This window comes from Emericellopsis cladophorae, assembly GCF_022114955.1.
Source record: "Emericellopsis cladophorae strain MUM 19.33 chromosome Unknown NODE_74_length_81678_cov_111_986887, whole genome shotgun sequence".
Classification (NCBI taxonomy): Eukaryota; Fungi; Ascomycota; class Sordariomycetes; order Hypocreales; family Bionectriaceae; genus Emericellopsis; species Emericellopsis cladophorae.
Genome location: NW_026250999.1, coordinates 24,684 through 52,544, shown reverse-complemented (window position 1 = coordinate 52,544; position 27,861 = coordinate 24,684). Strand labels below are relative to the sequence as shown.

Here is a 27,861-nt window from a genome sequence, read left to right as displayed (position 1 = left end):
GCAATGACGGTGAGGGTGCTGTCAACGGCCCATAGGGCCATGGCTCCCCCTATGAAACAGGCCGGTCGGATTCGGGTCATAAGCATATCTATCTGGTGTTAGTGTGGGCGGTGAATCCGTCACTAGTTTAGACAAACTGCATGTAACCTGGCCCAGAATGTATCCAAAAAATAGGATCGATGCACAAGTTTGGTATTCTGTCGAAGTGATACCAAGGTCGTCTTGGAGAATCTCGAGTCGAGCCACAGTGATGGCGTTCTGATCCAGGTAGTTGAGCCAGTACATGATTCAGAGGGCCGGTAGAATTATCCACTCGAGCTTGCGGATAAGCTTCTTCGTGCCATCTAACCTGGCGGGCCACTTGGCGTCGTTGTTGAAGTTGGCATCGAGGCCATTCTCTAGCTCCTCGAGGCGGGCCTTCTCGGAGTTGGCCACATCAGTAGACGCAAGCGCTCGGTCTTTGCCGCTCACTCGTGCAGTGAATATGTTATTTCTGTGTTGGGAAATTGAGTATGGAAGGTGCTGCCCGGAATACGATCGAAGTGGACGTCGAAGGCTATTGTTATAACCAGCAAGGAGAGAACCAATCCTTTGCTCCCATCCACGGTGCACAGTGTACCCTAGAAGAACCCAGGTTGAGCTTTCCCTCGTGGACCAGACAGCAAAGTTCATTAATAGAGTCGTAATCTGCGGAGATGTGAGTTTGGAGCCCACCCGACGGGTCGTCACTATGCCGTGCCGGATGAGATCGGAAACCTCTGGATGCCGACGGCCAAGCAACGCACACGAGTCATAGAGCCAATGAAGCAGGCTCGGTTGCAATGTTTTCATTATTACTAGTTTCCATGGGTCCTCGTGATTAAAGGCCGAACTACGCTATCACTCTCGGCTGGAAAATGTCGGAAGATTGGGGTACGAGCAGATCCTGGTTTTCCCATCCGTTTTTGGATTCAGCTACTACTTCGAAACGAGGCTTCAGATCAAGTCTAGTGAGTGGGCTCCAAGGCCCTGAAAGCCCTGGCACTCATCGGGGATGAATGGAAGCAACGATGAATTGAAAGGTAAAGCGAGCCAGCTACCACCAAACACGCCGCTGTCTCCTCCCAATTGCGATGGCCCAAAGTCCTACGGCCAGTCAATGAATCCCTGTTGCGTGTCTTGGGGCATCCCATTATGCCTGGCGACGAATTCTGGGAGCCGCGCCGCTGGTAGGAAGCTCAAACGCAGGCGCTCCATGTGTACCTCGAACAAGGACGCGTACCGTGCCCCCAGATGAATTCACCCGGCCTACTGATACGCAGCGCTGCGACGGCCTTAGAAAGAATTTCCAAAGAAGAATTGAGTTTGATGATATTGACACTAAGGCCCAGTCCCTTCAGCGGAAATACGGAAGCTGTCGTTATAAGCACAAATGTCGATGCAGGAGCAAAACGTAAAGCGTTGCGCTGGTGCATATCAATGGCAATATCCAGGGTGCGCAAGGAGCTATCAGCAACAGCCGTAAGAAACCCGTAGTTTGTCAGACTGAGTTCGATGGAGTTTTGGCCTTGGTCTGTGTCAGCACTTGCTAGCCGTCTTTCCACAATAGCTTGTAGACCGAGGGAATTGGCCAAGACTTTGACATGCTGTAGTTCAATCGCAAGTACATCTGATATTTGACAGGGGACATTGCTGACGTTGGCAAACTTTTTCTCCAAGAGTGAAATAAGCGACGCTTTGAAGCGACACAGACGCTGTTACACTGTGGACAATGTGCTCGGACGTAATAAAATTGGGCGCAAGTCTGGTCGCAAACTGCTCTTTTTATATGTGCAGCATGATGGCCAGAGGTACACTTCGATGCTGGAGCCTTTTCTCGTACTTTGACTTTGCGTTCTCGTTGACTTTGGCGCCATCTTCGCCATCGAACAGGCCAAGTTCGTTGGCTAATGCTGCCGCAACGCCGATCATCATCCAGGAGATGCAATAGAAACACTTCACAGCGACAAAAAAAAAAAAAAAAATTCGCTATCTGCGCGCTGGAATTGATCCTTCATTGCCTGAACATCCAAAGCAGGTGCCTAAACCAGATTGCCACATCTTCAAACCGTTTGATTCTCAGTAGTTGCTGCATGGAGAGCGGTACCCTCTGCAGTATGCTTAATCGTAGAAGGATCCGCCACCTTTTCACCAAGAATATCACCACCCTTACCAGAGTGAGAAGCTCCGCCAAACAGGACGTCTATTTCCTCCAGAGGCACCTGCTTCGTCTCGGGGATCAAGAACCAGACGAAGGCGGCGAGACAGAAGTTGACTGACATGAAGAAGAAGAGGCATTTCAGGCCTTCATTGGCGAGGAACTCGGGAAAAAATTGCTGAAAGATGGTATTGGCGACGTTCTGCATTTGTGATGACATGCCAACCGCCTGCGCGCGGATGTTCATGGAGAAGACTTCAGCTGTCCACATCCACACGGTCGCACCCCATGAAGGCTTGTAGAAGAAGGCGAAAAGAAACAGGAGGAAGACGATTCCAATGCCAACCGGCTCCGACTTGACGCCGTCGGGGCTCTCCTTGATGTAGACTGTCGGGGTTTTGAGGCCGACAAGCGACACGACCAACATGCAAACGCCCATGCCAATGGCACCGACGATGAGCAGCCAGCGACGCCCGTACCGGTCCGAGGTCCACATGGCATTCAAAGTGAAGAGGATTCCAAACGTGGCGTTGAGGGCATTGATGAGATTAATTGTTTCGGGATTGTTCCAGATCTGGCGATAGATACTCGTGGAGTACGAGTTAAGAGTGCCCTGCCCGGTGAGCTGCTGGCCAATATTGAGGATAAAGGCGAGAATGAGACGCTTGCGGACAGAAGGGTCGCGGAACAAGGCAGCGTATGATGTGCTCGAGATTGCCTCCTTCTCGTACTCCACCGCACTGCGAATGGCGAGAAGCTCCTCCTCGACCTCCTGCTCGGTGCCTCGCATACGAGCAAGGGAAGCGCGAGCCGCGTCGATGTTATCGTTCTTTTTGATGTGCCAGCGCGCCGTCTCAGGGATAAAAGGTAGAGCGATGCAAACCAGGGCGGGCATGAGGATCTGGAACATAACCACCATTTTCCAGTCCCACTGACCAAGCTTCTCGCGACGAGTCGAGCAGGCGTAGTTGACCCAGTAAGCAATAAAACTACCAACCGAGTAGTTCATCTGCCAGATCGTCATGATCCTTCCACGGATTTCAGCCGGGGCAATCTCGTTAATGTACACCGGTGCAGCAGTCAGGGCGAGACCTTGCCCGATGCCAATGATGACACGACCGGCGATGAAGACACCAATTTTGTGATGGGGAGTGAAGGCTTGCATGAAGGTTGCAACGATGGTGAGAAAGCAACCAGCCCACATACCCCATCTTCGACCGAGATAATCAGCCAAGGGCCCCCCGAGAAAGAAGCCGGCGACGATGGCACCGATCGTGTAACTAGTGTTGACTAGACATGTCAATAGGAATTCAGCCACCTGGATAGGGCAGACTCACTCAACCCGAGCATCTGTGTGTCCTTGTCTTTGTCAACGTTCATCCATTTGAACCAATTGTCCGAGCCTTGCACAGAGTTGAAGACCGATGCATCGTAACCGTATAACACCATGCAAAGGGCCGCCACCAGGGCGAAGTACCAATTTGCCAATTTCTTGCCCATATTGAGCTGTTCGCGTGAGCTCACAATTTCGCTATGGCCAGAGCGTCTAATCTCGCGATGGAAGAGGTCGAGGAAGCTGATCTGCGCTTGAACTTCTTGCGGGCAGACAGCAGCCCGCTTGGCTTTACGTCTTGCTCGCAAACCCCTGTCCCAAGAGTCCGCCGCGTACACGTATGCCCCGGTGTTTCGGGGTGAAGTTAGCACAGACGGGATGGGCCGCATGCCCAGGGAGCCGCATAACCGTAAAGGGCACACTTCAGTTCCCTTTTGCTTGCCATCGGGGCGACCAAGTGGAGCACCTCGTTCGCGATCGCCAAGTGCCAGTGCCGTAGGTCACTGTCGCGTCGCAGCGGACTAGCTCTTGATGTTCCGGATCAAAAGTCGGGTATGTGCCTCGATGTTCTTGCAAGACTTGTAAAATTGCAGGGACCTGGGTAATAGTGCAGACCGCCCCTCGCTGGTCCAGCTCATTAGACGTGGTAATACACAACCCCAAGAGCAGTCGCATTTATCGCGAGCCACAGTGTCATACGCCATCTACAGCTGCATGACATTTGTTGAGAATGAGTCGACTTAGCAGACGGACATTCCTTTCAAAGCAAGCAACGACAAACATCAATTCCGTCTTCGAGGGGTTCTTAGGGATATGCCAAAATGTTTACACTGTATTGGTGGAATTTCAGGCCTTAAGCTCCGAATGAGATGCGGGGCCGACGGGCGTCTAGCCGGCAAAAGCGGCAGCGGGCTGGACCCTCATCACCCCCCGCCCCATGCCCGGAGTCTGGGGCCGCTGATCAATCTACAACTCCTCCTCACCATTCACCCCGTTCGCCTCATCAACACCAGCCTCAAACCACTGCTCCGTCTCAAACAAAGCCCAGTCACTAACATGACCATCCACTAAATCCTCATCACTCTCCGCCTTACCATCGCCCATCTTCTTCAGATCCCACTTCTCAACTCCCTCAACACCGTTGAGCGCGACTGGGAACTCGCGGTACAAGTCCGCATTCAGACGCTCGTACTCCGTATAATCCTTTGGCCACTCGCCCAGGCGCTGCACAGCCAGTTTGAGGAGTTTGAAGTGCTTGCGGACAGCCTCCTCGGGACTCACACTGCTCTCGAGGTCGTCGTGGAGATCTAGGTCGAGGGAGTGTCCGTCTAGACTCATAGATCCGTCGAGAGTAGCGTCAAGGTCCATGTCTGTGAAGGCACGTAGAATGTTCTCGTGCGTGGCGCTGCTCTTCTTGTAATATCGCTTTGCGAGCTCCACTCCATCCTTGTGCGCCTGGTACTTCTGTCCAATACCAGTGTAGATCTGTGCAAGGAGCGCGGACATGTCGAGAGTTGTGTGGTGACGGGGGCCGTGGACGCGACGGACGTTGTATACAATATCTTCAGCGAGGCGCACGGCGGCAGATGTGTCGCCGACGAGATAGCGCGCCATGATGTAGCGACGACCCAAGGCCAGTGTGGCGCTCGGCTCCCATTTTTGATGGACATCGCGGCTGTTCCAGAGGATGCCGAGCAGCCAGGACAGAGTATCGTGGGCTTGCTGCTCGCCCAACACACCGATCAGCCTGTTGAGGCTGTCAGACTCCATAAGGGCAAGGTCGAGCTTCAGGTCACTGGTAACGCGAAGAGCGTCCTGCAACAGAGTTGCCGACGTAGCCAGGAGTTTCTCGTGCACAGCCTGCTTGGTTTGAGTGATATGGCCACATCCAGAGATGTTCATGCCCAGCATGAAAACAAACTTGACCACCTTAGGTGTGCAGTAGCTGCTTTGAGCAGAGATGTACTTGAAGGCGACGGTGGCCAGGTTGATAGCAGCGTCGAACTTGTGGTCCTTGAGTAGCTGGATGACACGCTCGTTGCTGGCAATGCCGACGGAGCGTGTCAAGTCCTGCACCTGATACACCCTGAAATACTCAATCAGAGTGAAGACGAACTCATGGACTTGCCCAGGGTCTGTGCATTGGATGCGCTTCCCCTCCGTTCTGATGAAGTAGTTTTTCAGCTCCGTCAGAACTCGCTGCGCAGCTTCCTTGTCGTGTGATAGCAGGAAGTGGTAGAGACGGGTGGCCGACACAAGAACGGAGTGCAGGCTGCTGTCCTTGGCCTTGGTCAATCTCTCAAAATCCTCAAAGTATGTAATCTCGGTCGTCAATGTCGAGAGAATTTCAGTGACACTTGAGCTTTGATGAGTCAAAGAGTGTCTCATCTCCGCCAAGAAGATGAGACTAGACTGGATTTTGCCAGACAAGTCAAAGTTGAGTTTGCTGGAGTTGCTGCTGTCTCGCAGGATAATCTGACGGTAGATATCGTCGGTGAGCTCCAGGGCTTTGTGCTTCTGGCCGACGGCGAGGTAGGCTGAAGCAATCGACGAAGCAGCGCTGAACAAGGCTGTCGCGGAGGTGGTTGACGACAGGATCTGAGATGTTGCTTCGTTCAGCTCAGACAATGCGGCATTGGTCTCATTGCGGATGACGAGCAAGGTTACCATTTGCGTCAACTGCGTAAGCGACTCCTCATGAGCCCAGCCGTACGTCTTTCTAGTAGAAGTCATGCGCCCTCTGAGGCGTTGCTCAGCCTTCTGGGCCTCATCAGACGAGAGGTCCTCCATTTTGGCGTTGGCGACGAGGGTGGCCTGATCCTCGTACAAGGTCTCCAAAATGGCGGATATCTCGTTGTGGTTGACTGCATGAGATTCCGTCTTGAGAAGCTCCTTGTACAGGGTAATGGCGTCTTTCTCGTAGCGCTTCGACTCCTGACAAATTCTGGCAAGGGCCAAAGTAGCCAGGACAGTGACAGTGGCGGATGAGCCGAAAACGGCTTTGCACTTGGTTCTGTAAGACGTCGTAATGCCATGCAAGGTGCTGAAGTCGGTGCGCAGCACACGAAGACAGTGTGTGTAGCGCTCGAATATCTCACGGACGAAGCTAGCATCCTTCAAATTGGGGCTCAACTTCTCCTGCTCAAGGAACGTGGTAAAGAGAATCGCGTAGAAGTTGGCGGCATCCATGTAGCGGCTCTGGGTCCACATGTCTGTAGCGACGATGACAAGTGGCTCAAAGGCATCAGGGTGACAAGGCTTCGAGCCATTGCCCTTGTTGAGGATGCGGATGATCTGCTGGTAATACTCGATGGACACGGGCTGGGGACGAGTCAGATTCGCCAGTGTCCAGAGCTGCCTGATAACGGTGGCATGTTCTGGACCGTAAAACTGTGTGTAGTCGTTCAGAAGCTCTTCATGTGTGCTGATAACTAGTTCTGTGTTCGAGTTGGCCTCATAGCATTGAAGAAGGCCTGATGTGACGTCCTTGCGCAGCGGATCTTCAACCTTGCGTTCGGATCGGAGAGCACGGTAGATGCGGACGTATATGTCCTTCTCCTTGGAAGGACGACGTCGGAAGCGGTAGCATTGGCTGAGATGCTGCGCAAGCTTGACACACTGCTCAGCGAGCTTCGTAGGTAGGACGACGTCCTCCATGGAGGAGGAGAATAAGGAAGGCCATACACCCTGGAGGACACCCTTCAGAAGACGTGTGGAATTACGCCAGAATTGATGCGCCTCGTATCTCTTGTTGAGACTCTCAGCGGCATCAAATACAACCTGATCAACAAGGACGGAATGCGCTCTTTCGATGATCATCTTCTCCAGAGTTGATTCAGAGGAGGCAGGGATGAAGGAAGTGCTGCTCTCCAGAACCTCCCTGATGATCTTCTCGATGCTAACACGTAAATCCTTGTAGACGGAAGACTGGGTGTTGTTGGTGGATTCATAGTACCATGCGCACTTCTTGAATACAGCGATAGCTTGCAAAGGTAGCTTCACGCTCTTGAAAAAGTAGGCAATATCTCGAAGATGGAGAAGGGAGGCCTCGTTGTGCAATGTGCCGTTGTGGAAGTCCTGCCAGAAGCTGGTCAGGATGGATGCAGCCTGATCAGTACGCCCGCGGGAATGGAGGAACTTGCTGTACTCGAGCGTGGCACTCAGGCTTTGCACTTGGGAGTGGGAGGAGGCCGAGTATTGACACTCGATGATGGCCTGTTGCCAAAGCTGGACGTAAACACACTCAGCGGCCTCGTAATGCTCCTGCGAGATGTACTTGTGCACCATCTCCAGGGAACGTCCGAAGTTGAAACCCGAGGTCGAGTCGACCTCGTCATCATACTCCGTGTCGAGGATCAAAGTCTGACGAGAGTACGGGCCTTGATCCTTGGGAGCCCGTAGCTTCACAGCCAAGCTTCCAGTGGTGCCGTTGGCTTCGTGATGCGCAGCATCAGCGTGGGCGACGCTCTGAATTGCACCCTCAATTTCATGAGCCTGCTGAACTTCCTTGATCAGGTGATAGTGCTCTGCCAGTTGCCTCCAGATGGTGATGACACTTTCCGAAGACGAACCGTAGTGGATCTTGTAGCATTCCACAAGTAAGAGGAGACATTTCTCTCTCTTTACCATGATATCTGTCTTCGATGGTGTGACTTGATCGGAAGTCAGCTCCAGGAAGAGACGCATGAGCTGCATGGTCACAACGCTCTCGGTGGTCAAGAGAGAGTGGCTCGTCAGCGCAGCCTGGTAGATTAGGGGCGTAGCATCTGCAGGTCTACCAATCTGGCGAAGCAGTTGAGCCACGAGGATGGTGCTTTGGAGGGGAGCTGCGTGCTTGGGCGTCAGGGTTTCACGAAGAACATCTGAGGCCATGGTGCTATAGGTAAACAGAAGAGGCGTTGGGAGCGAATGTTCCCAAAGCGAGTGCTGAAGTTGCACCACGGCAATGCTCGTGGGGATAATCTTGCTGATATCTTTGGAAACACCACGAGAGCCATCTTTTAGGAAGACGGATGTGTTGCGGAGGTGCAGAGGCCAATACCTCAAGGCAAAGTCGAGAAGAATATGCCTATGTACCAGAGCAGTGGTATCTGCCTGCTCCATTGAAGAAAGGGACACGTCACGCTGTTGGAGCGAGACTGTCCTGGTGTAGACCAAGAGTCTGGTGACGAGATCGGCGTGACGGTCTTTGAGATTGGGGATCAGGGCGCCTTTGGAGAAGAGCTCCTGCACTGACTGGCGGATGACAGCATGGCGGAGGTACACGAGTTCATCTTCAAGGAAGACCAAGGCCTTGATGGGCTTAAGGACTTGCAGAGTGTCAACCTCGTCGTCAGAGACAGAGACTTTGTCCACGTGGATCGAGAGAAGAGCGGCAAGCTCCTGTACATGAAGAGGACGCTCCACTGTAGCCAGCCACAAGAGCATGTGTTTGGCTTCTACAGTGGTAGACGAAGTAGATACGACTTGGGACACGAGATCCGTTATCGACGGTTTCGAGGAGACGATGGTCTCGACAGCGTTCTTCAGCCCCTCCGGCTTAGACTCTTCGCGAACAATTTTGGTGATCAGTTTGGACCAGACAAACGACCCATTGGCAGCGTCAACGAGTCGGGTGACAAGTGTCTCCTGCGCCATCTCATTGAGCCCAGAAAACGCCCCCTTCAGCATCAAGTTGCTGCGAACAATTGCAGAGATGTCGTCAAAGACAAGGTCATTGCTGATCTGGACACACTCATGCTGCGAAGACGGCGCAGAATTCTCCGCGCCGAAGGTGATGAGCTTCACATTAGGAGCATCGCGGGTCACTGACACCAGGTTGTTCATGAGGGTCTTCTCGCCACAAGATGACTCATCGAGGCCGTCGACGACAATGACGAGCTCGCTGGCACCTTGGACGGAGACCCCGAGCGCTGCCTCGACGGTATTCCAAAGGAGCCCGTCGTACTCGGCAGCGCTGGTGATCAGTTTGCTGCGCTTATAGGCGTCACTCAGCATCTGGTAGAGTTGGACGTTGCCGATACGCTTGCCGAGCAGCTGGAAGAGGATTGTGCTAGCGATGGCATGGGAAGTTGTTCCAGCTGGGATCCTGGCATCTGATTAATGCCGTTAGTGTTGCTCTCAGATCACAGATACAACAGTTCAAGAACTTACTGATAGGGATGTACAAAGTGCTGTAAAATACGCCACCAATGGGGTGTTGTAGATGATCAACGACGACCGAGGCCAACACCGTCTTGCCCGACCCAGGCTTACCTGCTAGAGAAAGGGTCTTTGCCGGGCTGGACAAGAATCGAGTCAGTCTTGGCCCCATCCACAGGCAGGTCAGCTCCTGACGGTCGTGGGCGAGATGAGAGGCACTGTCTGCGACTCGAGCGACCACGGCATCGTCAGGGGAGAGCCATGATTTTATCAGGCCGATTTCATCCACTGCGAGCGCCAATGTTAGCATAGTCCGATGAAGTCGAGTTCAGGGGACTTTACCTTTACCGGGAGGCACATTCTCCTTGAGCAGCTGCTGCCCCCACAGCAACACAGAGACCTTCTCACAGCGCTGCCGGAACGTGTCAATCTGATTCGAGAACACGCGATAGATGTCAATTGAAACAGAGGATCCGTGCAAGCCATGGACGGCCTTGTGGAAGTGGGTAGAGATGCTGGCAACGAGGCTGACGAGATCCCCGAGAGCGAGGACTAGCTGCTCGCGAATCTCGTGGTTGGCGTTGAAGAGTTCTGCTCGTTCGAGAAGGTTGAGGAATGGCATGGATACGCTGTGGAAGAAACCGAAGGATATGGTGAGTGCGGAAGCGTTCTCTTGTCCAAGCTAGAACAGCTCGTCAGTATAAGAGTTGCGGAGTGCTAAGCGCGGGGAGACAAGCATACCTCGAGAAGCATAGCACAATAGCCATACGCTAGTTGGGTCGCAAGATAACTGTCGCCTGCAAATTCTTCGATGGCAAGATCAAACGAGTTTAACCTCTCCACGAAAAGATGCGCCCAAGCCAACACCTTATCATAATCACTCCCCTCGGGAGGAAGAAGAGCCATGCGCTGAGTGCTGAACCATTCCAACATAGAGGAGTACGAAGTACCGAAGATCTGGGGCGACACACCGGGGCCCAGCTCATCATTGCTGCGGCTCTTGATGGTGGAGACCACGTTGGTGATGTTGGTGGCGGGCCGCTTGCTGAATCGTCTCGGTGTCATCTTGAGGGAGGAGATAGACTGGGCCATGCCGCCATTGGAGAGGGTCTGGTGGTGCTCGAGGTGGCTGGATTGGCGGCGGGAACTGGGGGACCGGGGGGCTCCGAAAGAGTAGTGACGATGGGAGACGAGGGCGGGCATCGTGGTGGTGGTAGGTGGTGACTCTTTTGGAGATATGTCTTGTGAGGTTTGAGGCCTTTATAATCGTATTGTTTGGAGTTGACACTCTTGAGGATATTTCGGGAGTTGAGCCTCCTGCGAGCGTCGAAGGAGATGTTAAAGTTACTCTCTTCTCTTTAGGTTCCCAAAGTCCTTGATGGCTCAGGAGATGTTGTGGTATTGTTACAGGTGACGGTTCGAAGGCTGGTCGAGGCTGTGGCTCGGTTCGGGGGTAAGAATGTGTTGTGGTTGTTTGCTCTTGTTTGGCACAGCGCAGCAGTATCTGAGAGCAGAAGTTTTACTCTCTGAGCGTCCAGAGGTCAGTAATCGTAATTGTTGGTGAGTTTGTGCAAGGACAGCAAGCAGCATGTAGATCGGATCGATGGAAGCTCAAGTTGAGAGACAGAGGAAACACATCTTTCATCTACTGCAGCTCCCATCTAGTTATATAGTGATCATACGCCTTTACAGACTTCAACAGCTGCTCGAGCATGTTGACTCGCATTCCAATGATTCACATTTACCGTTGTGATCTTCGGCGCAACGCCATTGTGCGTACTGTTTCCTTCCACAGATCTCTTTCAGCTCGCACTTATGCTTCAGCCTAAGCTCTTTTTACTTTCCTCGTCGGTGGTTGAGGGGACAAACCCCGCCCATACAGCTGGCAGATCACGGCCGCAGACTGCCCGTTGTATTCACAGCTCGTTGGTAGCCTTTGCTCGCTCTAGACAATGATTCCGTGTCTGTGACGTCCACTCTAGTATCTATGATATCGATTTGACGATCGGGAGAAACGCTTCGGCGTGTCTCACTTTAGACCCTCTAAAAATAAATTGTCCTTGGAATGTGATACGGCTGACGGCCCCAAGAATTCCAACCACTCTAGTAGCTATGTCGTCAATAGGAATGGTCGGGAGACATCCTTTCGTCGTGTCTCTCCTCTGACCCTCTACGGGCAAAGTGTCCTCGGAATGTGATACGACTGACGATTGTTGATCAGCATGGAGGATTCTATTGGGAAACTGGGACAGCAGATATGCCTTGGGGCTTGACAGGTCTCATTTGAGTTTCTGGCTGCACAAGGGCCACATTTAGATGGCCTCCTATGGCCCCGAAACGGCAAGTGATCGGCGCACGACAAGAGCTGTATCATCGACCCGTCCGTTGACAGCGGTAAGTGGGCCCTCGCCATTTCCAATTTTTTAGCGGAATGTTACATCACCGAGGACGGGCAGATCAGATCTCCACAGTCGGTTTAGAACAATCAACTGGAAGGATCAACAGGACGACGCTGGAGCTCGGCAACAGCTTCTCATGTAGGATCACCGCGGCTGGACAAATACCGACCAGTCAGCTGCGTTGTGCACTTTCGACGCCGCATCCAAAATGACTGGTCCATTGTGTTCTTGTTGCCGAGGATCCCGATCACAGTGTGTTTTCTTTTGCACGCCAAGTTGCAGTCAAGATTGGCCTTAGCGTCAATGCAACCGGAAACATGTCCACAAATCAGCTGTGACAACCCCACCAAAGTAACAAATTTCAGCAGCCAAATCGAACCCGCCTACCGCCGATCAGGCCCGTTTGTTAATCAGAGGCTTTTAAGGCGATAAGAGCTCCTGTGCCGGTCACACGATTAGGTATGGGCCATTGGCCTGCAGATGCTGATCGAAGAGACGAGTATGTCGGAGGTAGTCTACAGAGCCCAAAGGGTCGCACCGAGCTTCACCTTTCATACTCGTCCAGGGCATATATCTAGGTTAGTGTACACAATTGACGTGTAGCAGACTCCATTCAGGCCACCTTCCCTTATGATGTTCTTTGTTAGTGTTATATATTCTACACACGCCCCGGTAGATACTCTCCCAACCCGAGCCATTCCATAGCAAAAGCAGTCACAATTCGGCTCCAGTCCCTACACGTGTCAAGGTCAAGGTGCTCCCCATTGTCTTCCATTGTGTGCCACACCCGGGGGTACATATTTGGCATCACATGCAGCACGTCCACGCCCCGCCGCATAAAGGGCATGTGGTCATCCTCAATGAGAAAGCCCCTTGCAAACGAGGTAGCGTCCCTTTTGCTATCGGGAAGAAAGGGGCGCCGTGGGGACGACTCGAGCAGGGAGAGGGCGCGCATACGGCGCTCGAGGGCAGCCATCTTCTGGTATGCCCAGTGTGTAGGCAGGTAGTACGAGGGGACGCTGGGGGACGGCGCGCCGAGCAGATCAAGGAGAACGAAGATGTCGATGGCTTGGAGGGGGGATCGGTACAACGACAGCACGCCGTACTTTGTGGATTCCCACTCTTTGGCCAGTGACCTGGATCTTGTCAGCCCTGAAATGTAGATCCTCTGATTCTTGATAGACTTGCTGAGCGGGAGCGTACCTTGACCCGTATAATGAGTCGGCGTCGGACCACTCGGCAAACGCCTCCTCGCCATCAAAAAAGATGATTTGCACACCTTGGGTATCCCTCAAGGTGTCGACGCCATTCTCCTCCATGGCCGCCCACTTGGCACCCAGCGCCGCATCGATGCTCCTCGCAAGATGCAACAGCATAGCACACGATGCCGCGCTGTCGACCGCCCCGACGAAACCTTGGGGCTCCATCAGACTATCAAAGTGCGCAGCGAACGTGAGACGTGTGACGCTCCCCACATCCGCCCAGGGCGGGTCGCGCCGAAAGATCCAGTTTGAGAACGGCACCTCCCGCTCTCCGGTCGCTGGCGTCCTGCTTGTGCTGTTCTCACTCGAAATTACCCATGATGGGAGATTGGCGGTGAAGAAGTCGACAAGATGACGCTGGACCTTGTGAGATCCCTCTGTGCCGGGGCCGCGGGGGACGAGGATCGGTGCGAGGAGTGAGCCCGTCTCGACGTCAAAATCGTCACCTGGGGAGGGGATATTGCGAAGGTCATGGTTGGTGAGTGTGTCGGCAGGGGAGGGTGTGGGTGACACCCGTGATAGGAAGGGGAGCGCGACCAAGAGCGAGGACATTCGGGGATACATTGTTGCAGCTTCCCAGAGGAGACAATTACTGGGTAGACTTCTTCCTTGCCCTTGTTATGTTCTGGCGGATAAAGGAAACGGGAGGGGGAGAATATTCTGGGCAACAGCTCGAGCCGGGCTTAGCGCCACGAGGCCCATCGCGATACGGAGGAAGACCAGTTTGTAACTTCATCGTGCAATCGTTGATAAACTTGACGTGTTTCACTGTGGACTCTTTCTCCACCCCGAGTCTCAAGAACTTGCTCAGGCACACTTTCGGACAAACCATGGTGATTTCCTGTACATAGTCGGGTAGCGTGTGATGAGGTGGCGTCGTGTCTCGCATGCGTAGAGTGCCCTTGCACGCAATATCGGAACATTGGTGGTGGCTTTCCTCTCGGCAGGCCTACTCAAACCCCTGTTCCGGAGAGCCCTAAGAATCTCTGAACCGCCGATCGCCCCGCAGCGGAACAGATATACTATATGTAGGGTTACGGTTGATCGCCAGAGCCTAACTAGACAGGGGCCTCCACGCTGTATCCCCTTGGCTCCACCTGGCAGCTCTCGCCCGGCAAGTTTCTCAGCATGTACGTGGCTGGGCTAAAACGCCCTGGCAGTCGGCCCTCTTGGCTCAAGTCCCAATGTCTGAGGAGTACCATTGAAGCGATTGTGCCGACGCACCAAACATGGCGTGTCGTCTGGTCTAGGGTTGGCGGGTGGCCAGGCCAGTCCAATGCCCCGGGGGCCTGTAGCCACGTGCAGATGGACGAGAAGATCTTTTCCACGACGGGACTGCAGTGCGAGGGTGATGTGGCCTCTGCAGTGCGTATCCAGCCAACCAATCGACAAGTCCTATTCAACCTTAAAAAGCCGGCGGATCTCTCTCTTGCATGCGCTTGGCATGCGGTACAGGTACACGTACCGTCCGAAGCGAGGTGGGAGTGGGGTTGGTGTACACTGTAGACGGCCATTGCCGCTGCCAAGCTCCGGTACTGCGTTCCCCGCAAGCCACCGAGTCAGAGATTTTGTGTCTACCTTCTAAATTCATATCATGATCCTCGTGTTTCAGCCTCCAGGACCGGCTGCTCTTGTTTCTGGCCGATCGCTTGTAGGCGCATCACATCACCTCCGGCGCTAGGACATAGTCTCGGACCATCGCGGCCGTGGAGCTCCCGACGAGCCCGTGAAGTCTTGTGGCATTATGATAGGACAATGGTGCACCATCGTGGGTTGATCTGCTCTGCAACTTACGAATTTGCTATTGCCGCTCTCGGAGAATACCCCGTAGCACTGCTGAATGATCTGCATGCTGCCGTGTTTCCAACGTAATCGTTGCGAGTATCCCTGCGCTATTCAGTCCATCTGCACCAGTCTGCTCCCAATCTCTTCGCACTCTCAGCCGAATTGGTGCCACGACTGCGAGAACACTGTCCACTTCGTCTACCTCCGTCCCCTTTCCAAGCCCGGCAGGTCAGTCCCTTCAGGCCGCTCGGCGACCAGGTGACGCGGCCTTGTGCGTTGCGCTATGACGATAGCTCCTTCTTGTCCCCCAGACGAGAGCTCTACTCTACCTAAGTTGAGTCGACTTTCTGTGCAGTCCGGCGTCAAGTACAGGCTTCTCTTTGACTGATCAGTCTGCCCGAACCTCCTCATCCCAGGATAGTGCAGTACCGTAGAGCCCAGAATCGTACCGAGGATAGGTCAATATTGGCAGAGCGTTCGTCAGAATCTCTCCCGATGTGGGAAAGAAGCTTCAGAGCAAAGGCTCTAACTTGCAAGTACGCCAGGTCCGTTCAACCACGCTCCTCGAAACATGGCAGTGGATCCACGTCGACATTGCGATCGCCACCAGGGAAGGTATCCGAACGCCTTGGCCATTGATGCCTCCAAGCAGTCGTTCAACCCCACAAGCTCCTCTTATACCACAGAAGACACTTGAACGTGTTATCCAACAAGTATATAAACCCCGGTGCCCTCCCGTCTGACCAGTCTGTTTTCTGCTCAACACACTCACAACCCACAATACTTTCACCACCTCCCTAAGATCCAAACACCCTCAAGCAAATCATCAAAATGAAGTTCTTCGCCGCCACTGTCACCGCCTTCCTCGCCTCCGCCGCTCTCTCCAGCGCCGCTCCTGCCCCTGACACCGTCCTTCCCGAGTCCCCCGATCTCGACCGGCTGCACACCTACTTTCAGGAGGCCCTCGACAAGGTAGAGGCCGCCCAGGCTGCCGAGGCCGAGGTTGAGAAGCGCCAGCCCGGCGGTACCACCTGCACCTTCCTAGGCGATCAGGCTTGCTACGCCTCGGTATGTTGATTCCCTCACCTGGTAGAGAATGTAGGCACCCTCATGCTAACCAAACTCAAGTGCATCTTCCAGACTGGTTGCGGCGGTTACTGCGCCAGCAACAACATCTGCACCTGCTACAACTGCTAAACGCCAAGTCACGAGGATGTGAAGAGAACTGTTTCGGATCCGAAGTAGTAGGGGCACTATGTCTCAGACGAAGGGGATGTGGAATCGCTACGTATACGATTAGAACGACACTCGTTTGAAATACAGTAAAACTTTGGCCAACAACTTCAAGTCTTATGGTGTATGCCTTAGTCATGATGGTTTTGTGTCACAAATCTCTATTGCCACTTGAGATTATGTGAGAAAAAGACCTGAGGTTGACTAGGCATGAGTCATCAAACAATTACAACTTACAAATGAAGAGACGGAGTGACAAAGGAAGCAGAGAAAAATGGCATGACTTGATCTTGTTGATGGGGTGGCCATCGCAGCTGCCGACTTCTGAGCCTTGTCGCAGCCATACGTAATATAATAGCGAGAGGATAATATGAGGAATATCAATTGGCCATAGTTGAGAAGATTTAGGGAATTGCAAAGATAGATGTTCAGGCCTTTTTTGCTACGCACTGCTTTCATCCGGAACCACCGTCGGATTGTCCACAACACCGCCCTCACTGCAGTTGTAGCAATCGACAGTTAAGCATGTTTGTCTCTCATCTGAACCAGAAACGATTTCTCAACGTTCGATCTTGCTCCTTCACTCAGGGACGTCTTGCTGGGTAGCCTGGGCCCCAGGGTCAGGAGCAAGGGGTCTGTCCTCTATCTGGACGACGACACAGCCGTCGCCACAGCGGAACATGCCACCAGTGGAAAATTCGGCGCATTCGCGTACGATTTGGGTTTAGTCTTCTGAGACACCGGTTTCGAAAGCAGAGGCTTCCGGTCCGGCACAGCGGATGTAGCGTAGCTAGTATCTGTCGTGGGTTTAGGGGGGTGATTCAGTGATATGCTAAACCCTTCGATCGCTTCAAGTCATGAGATTAACCCAATCCTATAAACATCGATATACACTGAATCGGCAACAAGATTCAGGTGATCGTGATCTGGGAGAAGATGCAGCGCTCGCGCAAACTGGGAAAATTTGCGGCGGAGCTCATCGCTGCTTACATACGGCGGCAGTAGAAGAAAATGCGACGCGTTTGATCAGGTAAAGGTCAACCAGGCGTATGAGGCTGGAGCGCGACTGGTAAGTAACGATATGCCTACCCTACGCCCATGTGACGCACGGTCAGACGGCAGGTAGCGTCACCCAGTATTGAATATGGAAGGAGTACCATGACGGTTGCAACTTGAGGATTTAGGAATTAAATCCAGGTCACTCAAGGCACCATATAGCCGGGCATTTGCTTATTCTGTCGTGTGCCGCGCACTCTAACGTGGAAACGCGTACCGGCCTTCCCTACCCTACACCATGACTGTTTCATCCAAGGAATGCAGTTACGTACGTGCTGTACAGCACTCAGTGGCATTGGAAAGAGTTCATAGAGTTAGTTATATAGGTAGTTTCATCCCATCAGACTTCATATCCCGTTAAAGAATCTCAAGTCAGCCCTTAGCACAATCAAAAACAGGCGGTCATGACATGTTATGTTTGTTGTCATTGCACAAGCTTTCCAAGTCAACGCTTTGTTTATCGTTCATTTCCAATCAAGTGCGAGCTTCATATATAGCTCGCTTCTTAAGGACAGCCGAGTTCTCATTGAGTCCTGCCCAGTCATGTGCATCATAGCAGGCCTGTCGGCTCAGGAGCACGGCCGCTTGAGTTCTCTCCCTCATCTCCGCCTCGAACCCATCAATCTCCTTTCGTAAATCAACCTCTCGACTGTACACTCCTTCCAGAGTCTCCCAGAGTCTGCAAGCATCTAGCATGCCGTGGTTCGCTGCCTCTCCACGATACATTGTCATTGCGTGCGCAGCATCGCCAATCAGGGTAACTCTGCCACCTCGATTGTTCCAGTCGTAGCAGGGCCAGTCCTGAAGGACAATCTCAAGCACTTGCGATTCCTCGGGTATAGACTGCACGGCATCGCGCAGCACAGGATGGAATCTCTGTGCACGGCGCTTCATATCAGCTAACCGTGCCGCATCGCTCAATTTGGTGTCGTCATCCCCAGGATGTGTCAGCCACGAGAGATTGATTTGCACTTGATACAACTCCTCCTCAGTGTCCTTGGTGCCATTGACGCCGGGAGTGTCGAGCATGCTCACCCAAAGAAAGTCTTTTGTCTCGGGGTGACAGCCTTGGAACAAGAGAGGATCCACGGCACGGAGCGGCTGCACCTGGCTGCTGGTCATCTTCACAGCCGATCCCACGAACTTGACCGGCAGTCTGATGTTTTTATGATTGTCTGGGACGAGAATTTTGCGTGTTTTCGAATTCGTTCCATCCGCTCCCACGACTATGCTTCCTTCAAATTGGCTACCATCCTCAAAGGTTGCCACCACTCCATCTGGTGTCTGCGATATGCTGGACAGCGATTTGTTCCAGTTCACTTTGTGTGATACGCCATGCAGCAGGACGCGTCGTAATTTTTCTCGACTGACCCTCCGTCGCTGGCTCGGCGGGATTCGAAAACGAGGTTCGAGAGTTTTGAGATTGATAAAGACAAATTTGCCTTGGCCGTCGCGGTCCGCATCAGGATCCACCTGCACGGAATCAATGTCCGTCATCGTCTGCTCGGAAAACATCTTTTTGAGATATGGGAGTGCCCAGTGCAGAGTTATCGCCCAACCTTGGCCCCGTGAGGAAACGTGCTCATCGCGCTCAAAAACCTCAAAGGGAATGCCGGACTGGGTGATTGTCAGCCTAATTGATTCTCGAAGCATGTGCAATTGTACACCTGGGGCAGAACTCACCCTTTGCAGGGCCTGAGCCAAAGTCAAGCCGCAAACGCCCGCGCCAATAATTAGCACAGGTTTGTCCATTGTCATTGCGCCTTCTGCTTCGCGAGCTATCCCAGAGGCTGAAGTGGTCTTGCATTCATCACTTGCTGCAGAGCGCTGTATCCTTAATATGACTCGGCTTATCGCAGTATGGACCCTTGGGGGCCGTGGGCCCTGATTGCCAGCATTGCCGCGCCGCGCCGAATGCCCTCAACTATTGGCCCAACGACTCCAGACCGTCGGATCGGTAGGCACGCTAGGGTCGCTTCACGTTGTACGTCCGTATTGGCCGCTATGGATGCACGTTGCTCGGTCCGCCGCTCGCCTCGGGGCATCCGCGGGCGCGGGGAACACGCGATGCGACGGTTGGTTGATTCATGGATGCCCGACATCCTCGCGGCCTGCGCCTTCATCAGCTGACGCCCTTTGGGCAAAAGACGACGCCACTGCCCCGTCTCTGCCTTGGATTCCGTCATTCGGACTCACTCGGTCATCACTTATCCTGTTTTCGATGCCCTCGTTGGGTTTCTATCTGCAGCAGTCATTCAATTGATCATCACGACACTACCAATCCTTCACCCAGCCTTCGTTCAGCGACAAGCATTGCGCCATGTCGGATCAACAAAAGCACGAGGCCCTTCAGCCTATTCACCCATCCATGGCCGGCAAGCTCGACCCGGTGTTTGAGAAGCTGTACAACAACAACGTCGCCAACACGCCACTGAAACCGATCGACTTGGATATTCTCAGAACAAAGTACTCGGTCCTTTACTCGTACGGCACTGGGCCTGCACCCGATGTTGGACGTATCTATGACTCGGAAATCACCACGCAAGAGGGGCTCACATTGAAATTGCGAGTATATGAGCCTGAGGGTTCTGGGCCTTGGCCTGCTCATTTGGACTTTCACGGTGGTGGCTGGGGATTGGGGGACCTTGACACCGAAAGTCACATCTGCAAACACATCTGCAAAAAAGCCAATGTGATTGTGGTCGACGTGGCTTATCGTTTAGTCCCTGAAAATGCCTTTCCGTGCGGCATCACCGACAGCTTTGCTGCACTCATGTACATCTTCGAAAAAGGCGCTCAAGAATTCAACATCATGACGGACAAGTTATCCGTGGGCGGCGTATCGGCAGGCGGATTCATCAGTCTCGCTTTAGGGCATTTAGCACGCGATGCTGGCATACCCCTTCGCTTGGTAGCAGTAGGCACCCCGGTTATTGACGACATCAGCCAGTATCAGACAGCGGCAGATTCTCCCTTTGCGTCAATGCAGCGAAACGAGCATGCGCCGACACTCAACTGGGGCCGTCTAGTGTGGTTTGACAAACTGAAATGGAGTTCGCTCGGCTCAACGCCCGAGGAGATTGCAGAGAAGAGAAAGCACATGCCTGGTCTCTTTGCCAACCTCCTCGTGGCAGACAACTTTGCCGACATGGCTCCGACTGTGATATTCACGGCCGGTGCGGACCCCCTTTGCGACGAAGGGGAGGCTTACGGGAGGAAACTGATCGAGAATGGAGTGCAGGTCACGATGAAGAGGTTCCCTGGAGTGCCTCACCCCTTCATGCACATGGACAAGGACTTGTGGCAGGCCAGTGAATTCATAGACCAGTCAGCAAGGGCCATCGGCCACGCTCTGTATGATAGCTGAAGCCTGCACACAGAATCATCTGGGCAGTTTGGTAGATCGTGTGGTAGTGTATGAATGCTCCAAGCGACCTAACTGGGATCACTTGCCCGTGGTGAAAGGTGATCGTGTCTCTCCGGATACCGTGGCGGCGTGGCCCAGCCACAAAGTGCGGTTCACCGACGCTACCAAGGCGCGGCTGTGGATCAAGATAACGGGTTTCCACGTTGAAGATAGGTGGCAATCCACTTTCCCCGCATTCTCAGCTGGCGTTGATAAGCCTGAGAGGTATCGTAAAATGCAGGGACGCGTCTGTCCTGTCCGTCTCATCCCCTCCATCCTACGTCCATTGCACGCTTGGCCGCGCTGACCACATATACCACGGGCCGCATCATGTCCTCGCCCAGGTGGACGCAGTCAAACGTCTGCATTAGGTGCGCTAAGATCAAACAAGTCTGTGACGGTAAAACACCATGCTCCCGATGTGCGCGACTCAGTGTCCCATGCGAGCCTCGGTCTTCAAAGCACAACAACCTTTCGGTGACAACAGCCCATGACCAAGACGGCCTCACACCAACACCACCAAAAGCACGGATTCGGCGGGTGCAGACTGGATGCCTCAGGTGCAAGAAGCGAAAGAAGAAGTGTGATGAGCAGAAGCCTCGCTGTGGCGATTGTGTCAGATTGCAGCTCGACTGTGTGTGGCCTTCAGACCGTCGGAGAGACGCGGATGGAATGGAACGCGACGGCAGTTTCCCATTACTCCAAACAGCTTCCTCGGCCATGGACGGCTTTGAGTGCACAGAGACACTCTGCGATGGGGGCTCGGCGCTCGCACAGCTTTCAGGGCTCGGATCTACAAACAACGGCGCGATAGCGAGTGATGGCGGCGTCATGCAAAACCCCTGGGCTGACGACATCCTCTTCGACTTCAGTCTGTCACCAATTGACGTTCAGTGGGACCTCACCACGGACTCAACAGCGTCCGGTACAGCCACATCCCTTGGGGGCTCGGCAGCCGAATCTGTGGTGTTCTCTGCGACCTCGCCCGATCAGGGATCTCTGAATCTCTATATCCCAAGTCTCATGCCAAACTTAACGTCCGCAGACGACAAAGCCTTGTTCAACCACTATTCAGCTGTCGTCGCTAATACGCTCTGCCGAACGTCCCAGTCAAATGTTTCCAACCCCTACATCCTCCACATCTTACCAATGGCTGTGTCGGATGACACTATCCGTCACTGTGTACTGGCTTTGAGTGGCTCACATTGGAAGCGAACGCAGCCACGTCTGAGCGAGCGCGGACTCGTGCACCAGGCCAAGGCCACACAGGCGCTGGCTGGCATGCTCTCCACCACCAGCCAACAGACAACGGACGTTGCCTTGGCGGCATGTCTCCTGCTGTGTCTGAATGAGATCCTGGACGGCCAGTCGTCCGGGTGGAAACATCATCTCGAGGGCGCCAAGCGCCTCATGGCTGCTAGAGCCACGGCCGATGTGACGGACCTAGCCTCTGAATACGCCTTCCTCGTTGACCTGGCTCGCTTTCTTGACAGTGCGACCACGACCAGCACATGCGCTCCACCGGTGATGCAAAAAAACGACACAAATGCTGCATTTCTGAGCAGACTGAGCTCTCGTCTGAGCAACCACGACACCGCCGTGTACGGTGTGCCCAAAGCACTGTTCCATCTAGTCGACAAGATCAACAACCTCGCCCAGAAGCGCAAGACCAGGATAGACGCGCAGTCAGAGGACAGCTTCCTTCAGGAGACGGCGCTGACAGAGGACTTGTTGGATCACTGGAGCTTCGAGTACGGTGGTCTCTCCCAGGCCGTCGCCAACCTCACCTCCCTCTCGCGACCCGACCACGACACCCTCCAAGCAACCATTGCCTACGAATGGGCCCTCCGACTCCGGCTTCATCAGATCAGGGATGGCTACAAGCTTTCACACGATTTCGTCCCGCGCTGCGTCGACAGGATACTCGGGGCCGTGCAGGAGATCAGGTATGGTAGCCCGCTGGAGGGCTGCCTGCTTTTCCCCTTGGTCATGGCCGGCGGTGCATGTGGGGGCCTGGAGCAGAGGATCATCATACAGGATCGTCTCATGGTCATGGAGAGAACGTACGGGTTCGGGTATGTGTACTGCGCGAGGGATCTTGTGGAGAAGGTTTGGGAGCAAAGGGATGCTTTGGAGGGGACAGGGGCGATTGTCAATTGGGCGAGAATGAGGTTCGAAGAGATGAGCGGCCTTGTGATTTTCTGAGCGACAAAGTACATCAGAGTGAATATTCACGTTTCTATTGATGAAATCACAACTCTGCGACCAAGGCAGCCACATGTTGGTGCATGTCATACCCGCATACCTCCTCTATTGTCAGTTTCCCAGGCTTGTCTGCTTTGCTTGACCACCCGATACGCTCATTCAGGTCAAGGCGTGCTCTTCGACTAGCCTCTTGAAGCTGCGTGGCCCGTGGCTTGCGCTCCATCTCGTACAGCTTGAGCCGCTCTCCAATACTCAGATGACTATATTGATCCGAGAAGATGATGCCGAGAGCGCCCGCGTCCTCGATCGCCATGCAAGCTCCCTGGCTTTGATCGGGCAGCATTGGATGAGCGGCATCGCCAAGGAGAGCACAGCGACCGCGAACCCAGTACTCATACGGGTCATGGTTGTACAACCGCCACATCTTGATGTCCTCGGCATTCAGGAACAGTGTCTTGAGCTTCTCATCGAGATCGGGAAACGTGGCCACCAGATTCTCTCCCGTGGTCGAAATGTCCCAGCCATCTTCTCGAAGGTCATTCTTGCTGGCAGGGTAGAAGCAGTAGCAGGAGACGACATTGTTGTCGCTGCATGAGGAGAGAACAATTTTGTCAATGCCGTCGCCGCCCCAGAACTCAATCGCATAGTTGCTGAGGTACTCGTCGAGGCCAAGCTCGCGCAGCTTGTCGGCCGAAATGATGCAGCGGTAGCAGCAAGATGTGCTGGCCTGGATCCGGGGCAAGACACCAATGCGCTCACGCATGGCACTGCGAATGCCATCGGCACAAATGATAATGTCGTGGACTGCCTCGTTGCCGTTCTCGAACTTGATGCGCCCAAGCTCAGGATCCACGTCCACAGCCTTGTGCCACGTCTTCAGCTCAGCCGGCACACCCTCGCCCAGCTGGGAGGTGGCAGCGTGCTTCAGATGCTGATGCAGGTCTATGCGGTGAAAGTTGTTGTAGTCGGTGCCGAATCGTTCGCGATAGTCTCCCAGCGGATACGTGCCTTGGATCTCACCCGTCTTCCAATCATGGCGAATCAGCTTCCGAAGAACGACTGGCTTGGCGGCTGCGATGTCAATGTTCCATTCTTCCAAGAAGCGTGACCCGTTGGATGCCACGGACAGAGAGGCGCCCACTTCGCCGCCAAAGTCATATCGCTCGTATAGGACGACTTGGTGGCCTGCCCGACGAAGGGAAATGGCCGCCGATAGGCCACCCAGGCCGGAGCCGATGATTGCCACGGACAGTTTGGTGTTGGGCTGAGTTTTGCTCGGCATGATGGTGTCTGGAAGTGGCGAGCGTGTGAATCCGAGTACAAGGTTTGTCTCCAATTGAACCCGAACAGGCAGTGAGTTGATGTGGTCTTGTTTATCCTGGCCTCCTTGTGCGGAAGGCAGCGCATTGAGAACAGTGGCAGGTAAAATAAGCAATACTCTGACGGACAAGTCCGCGAGTGCGCTGCACGGCATGCCAACCCGCACGAAGCGCGGACCATCGTCAACGGACAGTCACTGGACGCGCAAAGGGACACATTACTGCTCGCTCACTTAGGCGCTTGGGAGCGGCGAGTGGATAGTCTCGATTGCGCGCAGCTTCACCGAAGCGACGGGGATCTGTCGGGTGACCGGAAGCCCGCATAATGAATACATGCTTTATGCAATGCCGCCGTCTAGAGGCGCAAACTCCCGGATAGCGAGGTGGCGAGTGCCGTTATCTGTGGCTGAAGAATGACCGCAACGAGTCTAGCTTAGACATGGGCATCCTCATTTCCGACGGCGTCGCAAGGGACGCGGATGATGGAAGCCTCGGTGGCGCCGCTCCTCTGAGCGCGACAACCATAATGTGGAATACTGTCGCAGACCTTCTTCCAGAGCAAACGATTCCAGACCTCGTCTGTAGGCTGCGGCTCGTCGCATCGAACGACGCCGTAGCTGTGCCATGCGCCTATCTTTCTCACGACTCTGATTGAATTGCCAAGCTGACACGCGACGGCTCCGTTGAGGTCTCAAGATTGGAGGCTGGAATCCTGGGTCCTTATCGGTGACCCTGCTTCACCGTGACGCACCAAAGCACTTCAGATCACAGACGAGGCGATATAAGCAAAACCATGTCCTTTTCTTATTTCCTACATGAGATCCAACAAACGGCTTGACCAGCGACAAGCGAACATATGTAAGGATCCCGCACGAGCGACCTACCTCCTCTACTGTCATCAAATAGGCGCTGATGTTCCAGTCTCACACAGATCTCACTCCCGCCAATGTCTTCGCCAACCACAGATCAGAAGATGACCCTCAAGGAGTCTACATCAGCCCCGGGCGTTGAGAATGGCTCCTCAGAATTGTGCCTCAAGAACGTCGTCCGCAAAGTGGACTACCACATTGTCCCTCTCATGCTTCTGTGCTACTTTTTACAATTCCTGGATAAAGTGCTCGTCAACTACGCCAACATCATGGGCTTCTCCGAGTCCCTTAGCTTCCGGGACAACGACTTTTCCTGGATGGCCACGGCCTTTTTCATCGGCTACGCAATCGCCGAGTTCCCCCAAGGATATCTCATTCAGAGACTCCCTGTGAGCAAGGTCCTCGGCGTCAACGTCATCCTCTGGGGAGTCACCATCTGCGGCACGGCTGCTGTGCAGGACTTTCCGGGCGCCACTGCTGTCCGAACTCTGCTCGGCATGTTCGAGGCCGTCATCACGCCTGCTCTTATCATGATCACGTCGCAGTGGTACACACGCCAACAAGCAACCCCACGGACTGGGCTCTGGTACTGCGGTCTCGGCCTGGGTCAGACGATGGGCGGACTCATCTCCTATGCTGCCCAATCCGGAAGATCGACGTCCGGCTTCGAATCATGGCGCATCATGTTTCTCGCGGTGGGTGCCTTCAACCTCCTCATTGGCGTGACTGTCACCTTCTGGATGCCCTCCTCGCCTTTCAGCGCCAAATGGCTCACAGAAGAGGAAAAGGCAAGCTTGCAGGAGAGCCTTTTGCGGGATCAAGGTGGCAACGGTAGAAAGACATTCCACGTTGCCGGTATGTGGGAAGCCATCTCAGACCTTCAGGTGTGGCTTTTGTTTGTGAACACCGTCCTCATTGTCATCCCGTCGGGCATCATCACCACGTTCTCGGCAACGTTGATTCGCAACTTTGGGTATACCACAAAGCAGGCTGCCCTGCTCAACATGCCATCCGGAGCGGTGTCTGTGTTTGCCACAATCATGGGCACCTTTGCCATCCTGTATAGGTTCCCGCGGTGGCTCGCCATCTGCTGCCTCATGGTACCGACACTGATCGGTGCCGCACTCATGTCCTTTTTCAACGCTAGTCAGGCACACTCGCTCGCGGGCATCTATCTCATCAACTTTGACGTCGCGCCTCTTGCCCTCGTCTACGCGCTGGCGGGTGCCAATGTGCAAGGGTACACCAAGAGGGTCACGACCAATGCCATTGTGGCCATTGGCTTCTCGATAGCCAACATCATTGCCCCGCAAACATTCCGAGCTGCGGACGCCCCAGACTACATACCCGCCAAGATCCTTGTCTTTGGCGTCTGCGGTGGTGCGGTCGTTGTTACTATACTGCTGAGGATCTTGTACGGATACCGCAACAAGAGTAAGGTCGCTCTGCTGTCGACGGAGCCCACGGCTTCGGGCTCTCTGGAAGAACACGCATCTCTTGACGGGCCAGACGTCACCGACAAGACGAATCCTCATTTCGTTTACGTGTTCTGATTTTTAGCATGCGATGTGCGTGGGTTGTTGGCGTTCCTGTCTGGTATCTCCATATATTTAGTCTAGTACCAAAGTCTATTCCCGTATGCCCTGACTACTTACTCTGCGGTAGTTTTGCCATCCTTACTCTGGAATCTCAGAGACCCCCCTCATTGACTTGGCCGGCTTGAAAACCCTCGCCTAGACCTTTCCTTTGACGGCTTTTATTTTATTTAATTGGTCTGCTCCCCTCTCTAGCCTTCCCGAAGCTTTAACAGCCTTCGCTGCAAATGGCCAATGGGAGTGGTACGGGTGCTGGAAATCGGGTGATTATTAGGCGAAGGGACCAAAAAAGGAACTAGACATTGACCCGTACGAGTGGTACTAAGAAGAATGGGCCGTCTTACATCTTTCCCCTCATGAATCGTGATCCTCCGAGACCTATCAACCGCCAGACTCATATCCCAAAACTTAAAAGTGCCAAAATCTGCAGCAGTGATGTTCATTCTTGGCCCTGCAGAGCCCTGCCCAATAACACAGAGTACGTGCCCCAATTCGCCAACTCGGATCCATGCTCCTTACGGCTCCCAAAAGAAGTGATACCCGCGGCAACATGACCCACGCGCGCTTAACTTGGTGTAATGGTGCGATCTATCGGCTTCAAAGGTTGTCGGATTGGCTTGGCAAACTCTATTCCACGGCCAAGCTGAAGGTTTGTGGTGGGGAGAACTATCCGCTGTTGTGTAGCTGCTTACATGTGAGCCTCCTTAGCCGAAAAATAACGGCTTTGCTATTGTGTGTCGAGAGATCCGAGTAGGGTACGTAGATAGCTTTGTTCAATTGGCTCCACACACTTATCCAAATGACTCTACACTTGAACACATTTTATGGGGTCGGGCTATATATTCATCAATACTCACATAGGTTATGTCGCATATTATAGTCGTCTGACTATGATAGTAAGCAGACGACTGGAATGTACATGGATAGGCAGCATTCCAAGGTCTGGAGTCTAGACGGCCTCAGTGTGCTAGGTCGGCATCGTCCTGGATCACGCTTACTTTTCATAGACACGTATGAGAGAAATCACCAGCTCTCAGGGTCGAGCTTTCTCTGCCTCCAGACCAGGTACTGTATGGACAGTG

The 27,861-nt window shown here is 53.7% G+C and overlaps 8 protein-coding genes across 8 annotated transcripts; 4 read left to right on the top strand and 4 right to left on the bottom strand.

The window, feature by feature from the left end:
• Positions 1 to 288: 288 nt before the first annotated feature.
• Positions 289 to 10,853, bottom strand: J7T54_008480 (NACHT domain protein; the record flags this gene model as incomplete). The annotated part of the gene is made up of 8 exons (XM_051509892.1): positions 289 to 470; positions 1,262 to 1,546; positions 2,192 to 3,466; positions 3,514 to 3,798; positions 4,493 to 9,604; positions 9,663 to 9,938; positions 9,993 to 10,332; positions 10,392 to 10,853. 8 exons carry the CDS (start codon positions 10,851 to 10,853, stop codon positions 289 to 291), a joined length of 8,217 nt encoding a protein of 2,738 aa, XP_051359158.1.
• A 1,854-nt stretch (positions 10,854 to 12,707) lies between these two features.
• On the bottom strand, positions 12,708 to 13,875 carry J7T54_008479 (Glutaminyl-peptide cyclotransferase-like protein; the record flags this gene model as incomplete). Its single annotated transcript, XM_051509891.1, has 2 exons — positions 12,708 to 13,185; positions 13,253 to 13,875. 2 exons carry the CDS (start codon positions 13,873 to 13,875, stop codon positions 12,708 to 12,710), a joined length of 1,101 nt encoding a protein of 366 aa, XP_051359157.1.
• A 2,052-nt stretch (positions 13,876 to 15,927) lies between these two features.
• J7T54_008478 (uncharacterized protein) lies at positions 15,928 to 16,293 on the top strand (the record flags this gene model as incomplete). The annotated part of the gene is made up of 2 exons (XM_051509889.1): positions 15,928 to 16,164; positions 16,225 to 16,293. The coding sequence occupies 2 exons, from the start codon at positions 15,928 to 15,930 to the stop codon at positions 16,291 to 16,293; spliced, it is 306 nt and encodes a 101-aa protein (XP_051359156.1).
• Positions 16,294 to 17,859: 1,566 nt separating this feature from the next.
• Positions 17,860 to 19,137, bottom strand: J7T54_008477 (uncharacterized protein; the record flags this gene model as incomplete). The annotated part of the gene is made up of 2 exons (XM_051509888.1): positions 17,860 to 19,002; positions 19,069 to 19,137. The coding sequence occupies 2 exons, from the start codon at positions 19,135 to 19,137 to the stop codon at positions 17,860 to 17,862; spliced, it is 1,212 nt and encodes a 403-aa protein (XP_051359155.1).
• Positions 19,138 to 19,705: 568 nt separating this feature from the next.
• On the top strand, positions 19,706 to 20,752 carry J7T54_008476 (uncharacterized protein; the record flags this gene model as incomplete). Its single annotated transcript, XM_051509887.1, has 1 exon — positions 19,706 to 20,752. The coding sequence occupies one exon, from the start codon at positions 19,706 to 19,708 to the stop codon at positions 20,750 to 20,752; it is 1,047 nt and encodes a 348-aa protein (XP_051359154.1).
• A 759-nt stretch (positions 20,753 to 21,511) lies between these two features.
• On the top strand, positions 21,512 to 22,996 carry J7T54_008475 (uncharacterized protein; the record flags this gene model as incomplete). The annotated part of the gene is made up of 1 exon (XM_051509886.1): positions 21,512 to 22,996. One exon carries the CDS (start codon positions 21,512 to 21,514, stop codon positions 22,994 to 22,996), a length of 1,485 nt encoding a protein of 494 aa, XP_051359153.1.
• Positions 22,997 to 23,042: 46 nt separating this feature from the next.
• J7T54_008474 (uncharacterized protein) lies at positions 23,043 to 24,278 on the bottom strand (the record flags this gene model as incomplete). The annotated part of the gene is made up of 1 exon (XM_051509885.1): positions 23,043 to 24,278. One exon carries the CDS (start codon positions 24,276 to 24,278, stop codon positions 23,043 to 23,045), a length of 1,236 nt encoding a protein of 411 aa, XP_051359152.1.
• Positions 24,279 to 25,261: 983 nt separating this feature from the next.
• J7T54_008473 (uncharacterized protein) lies at positions 25,262 to 26,737 on the top strand (the record flags this gene model as incomplete). Its single annotated transcript, XM_051509884.1, has 1 exon — positions 25,262 to 26,737. The coding sequence occupies one exon, from the start codon at positions 25,262 to 25,264 to the stop codon at positions 26,735 to 26,737; it is 1,476 nt and encodes a 491-aa protein (XP_051359151.1).
• Positions 26,738 to 27,861: the final 1,124 nt, after the last annotated feature.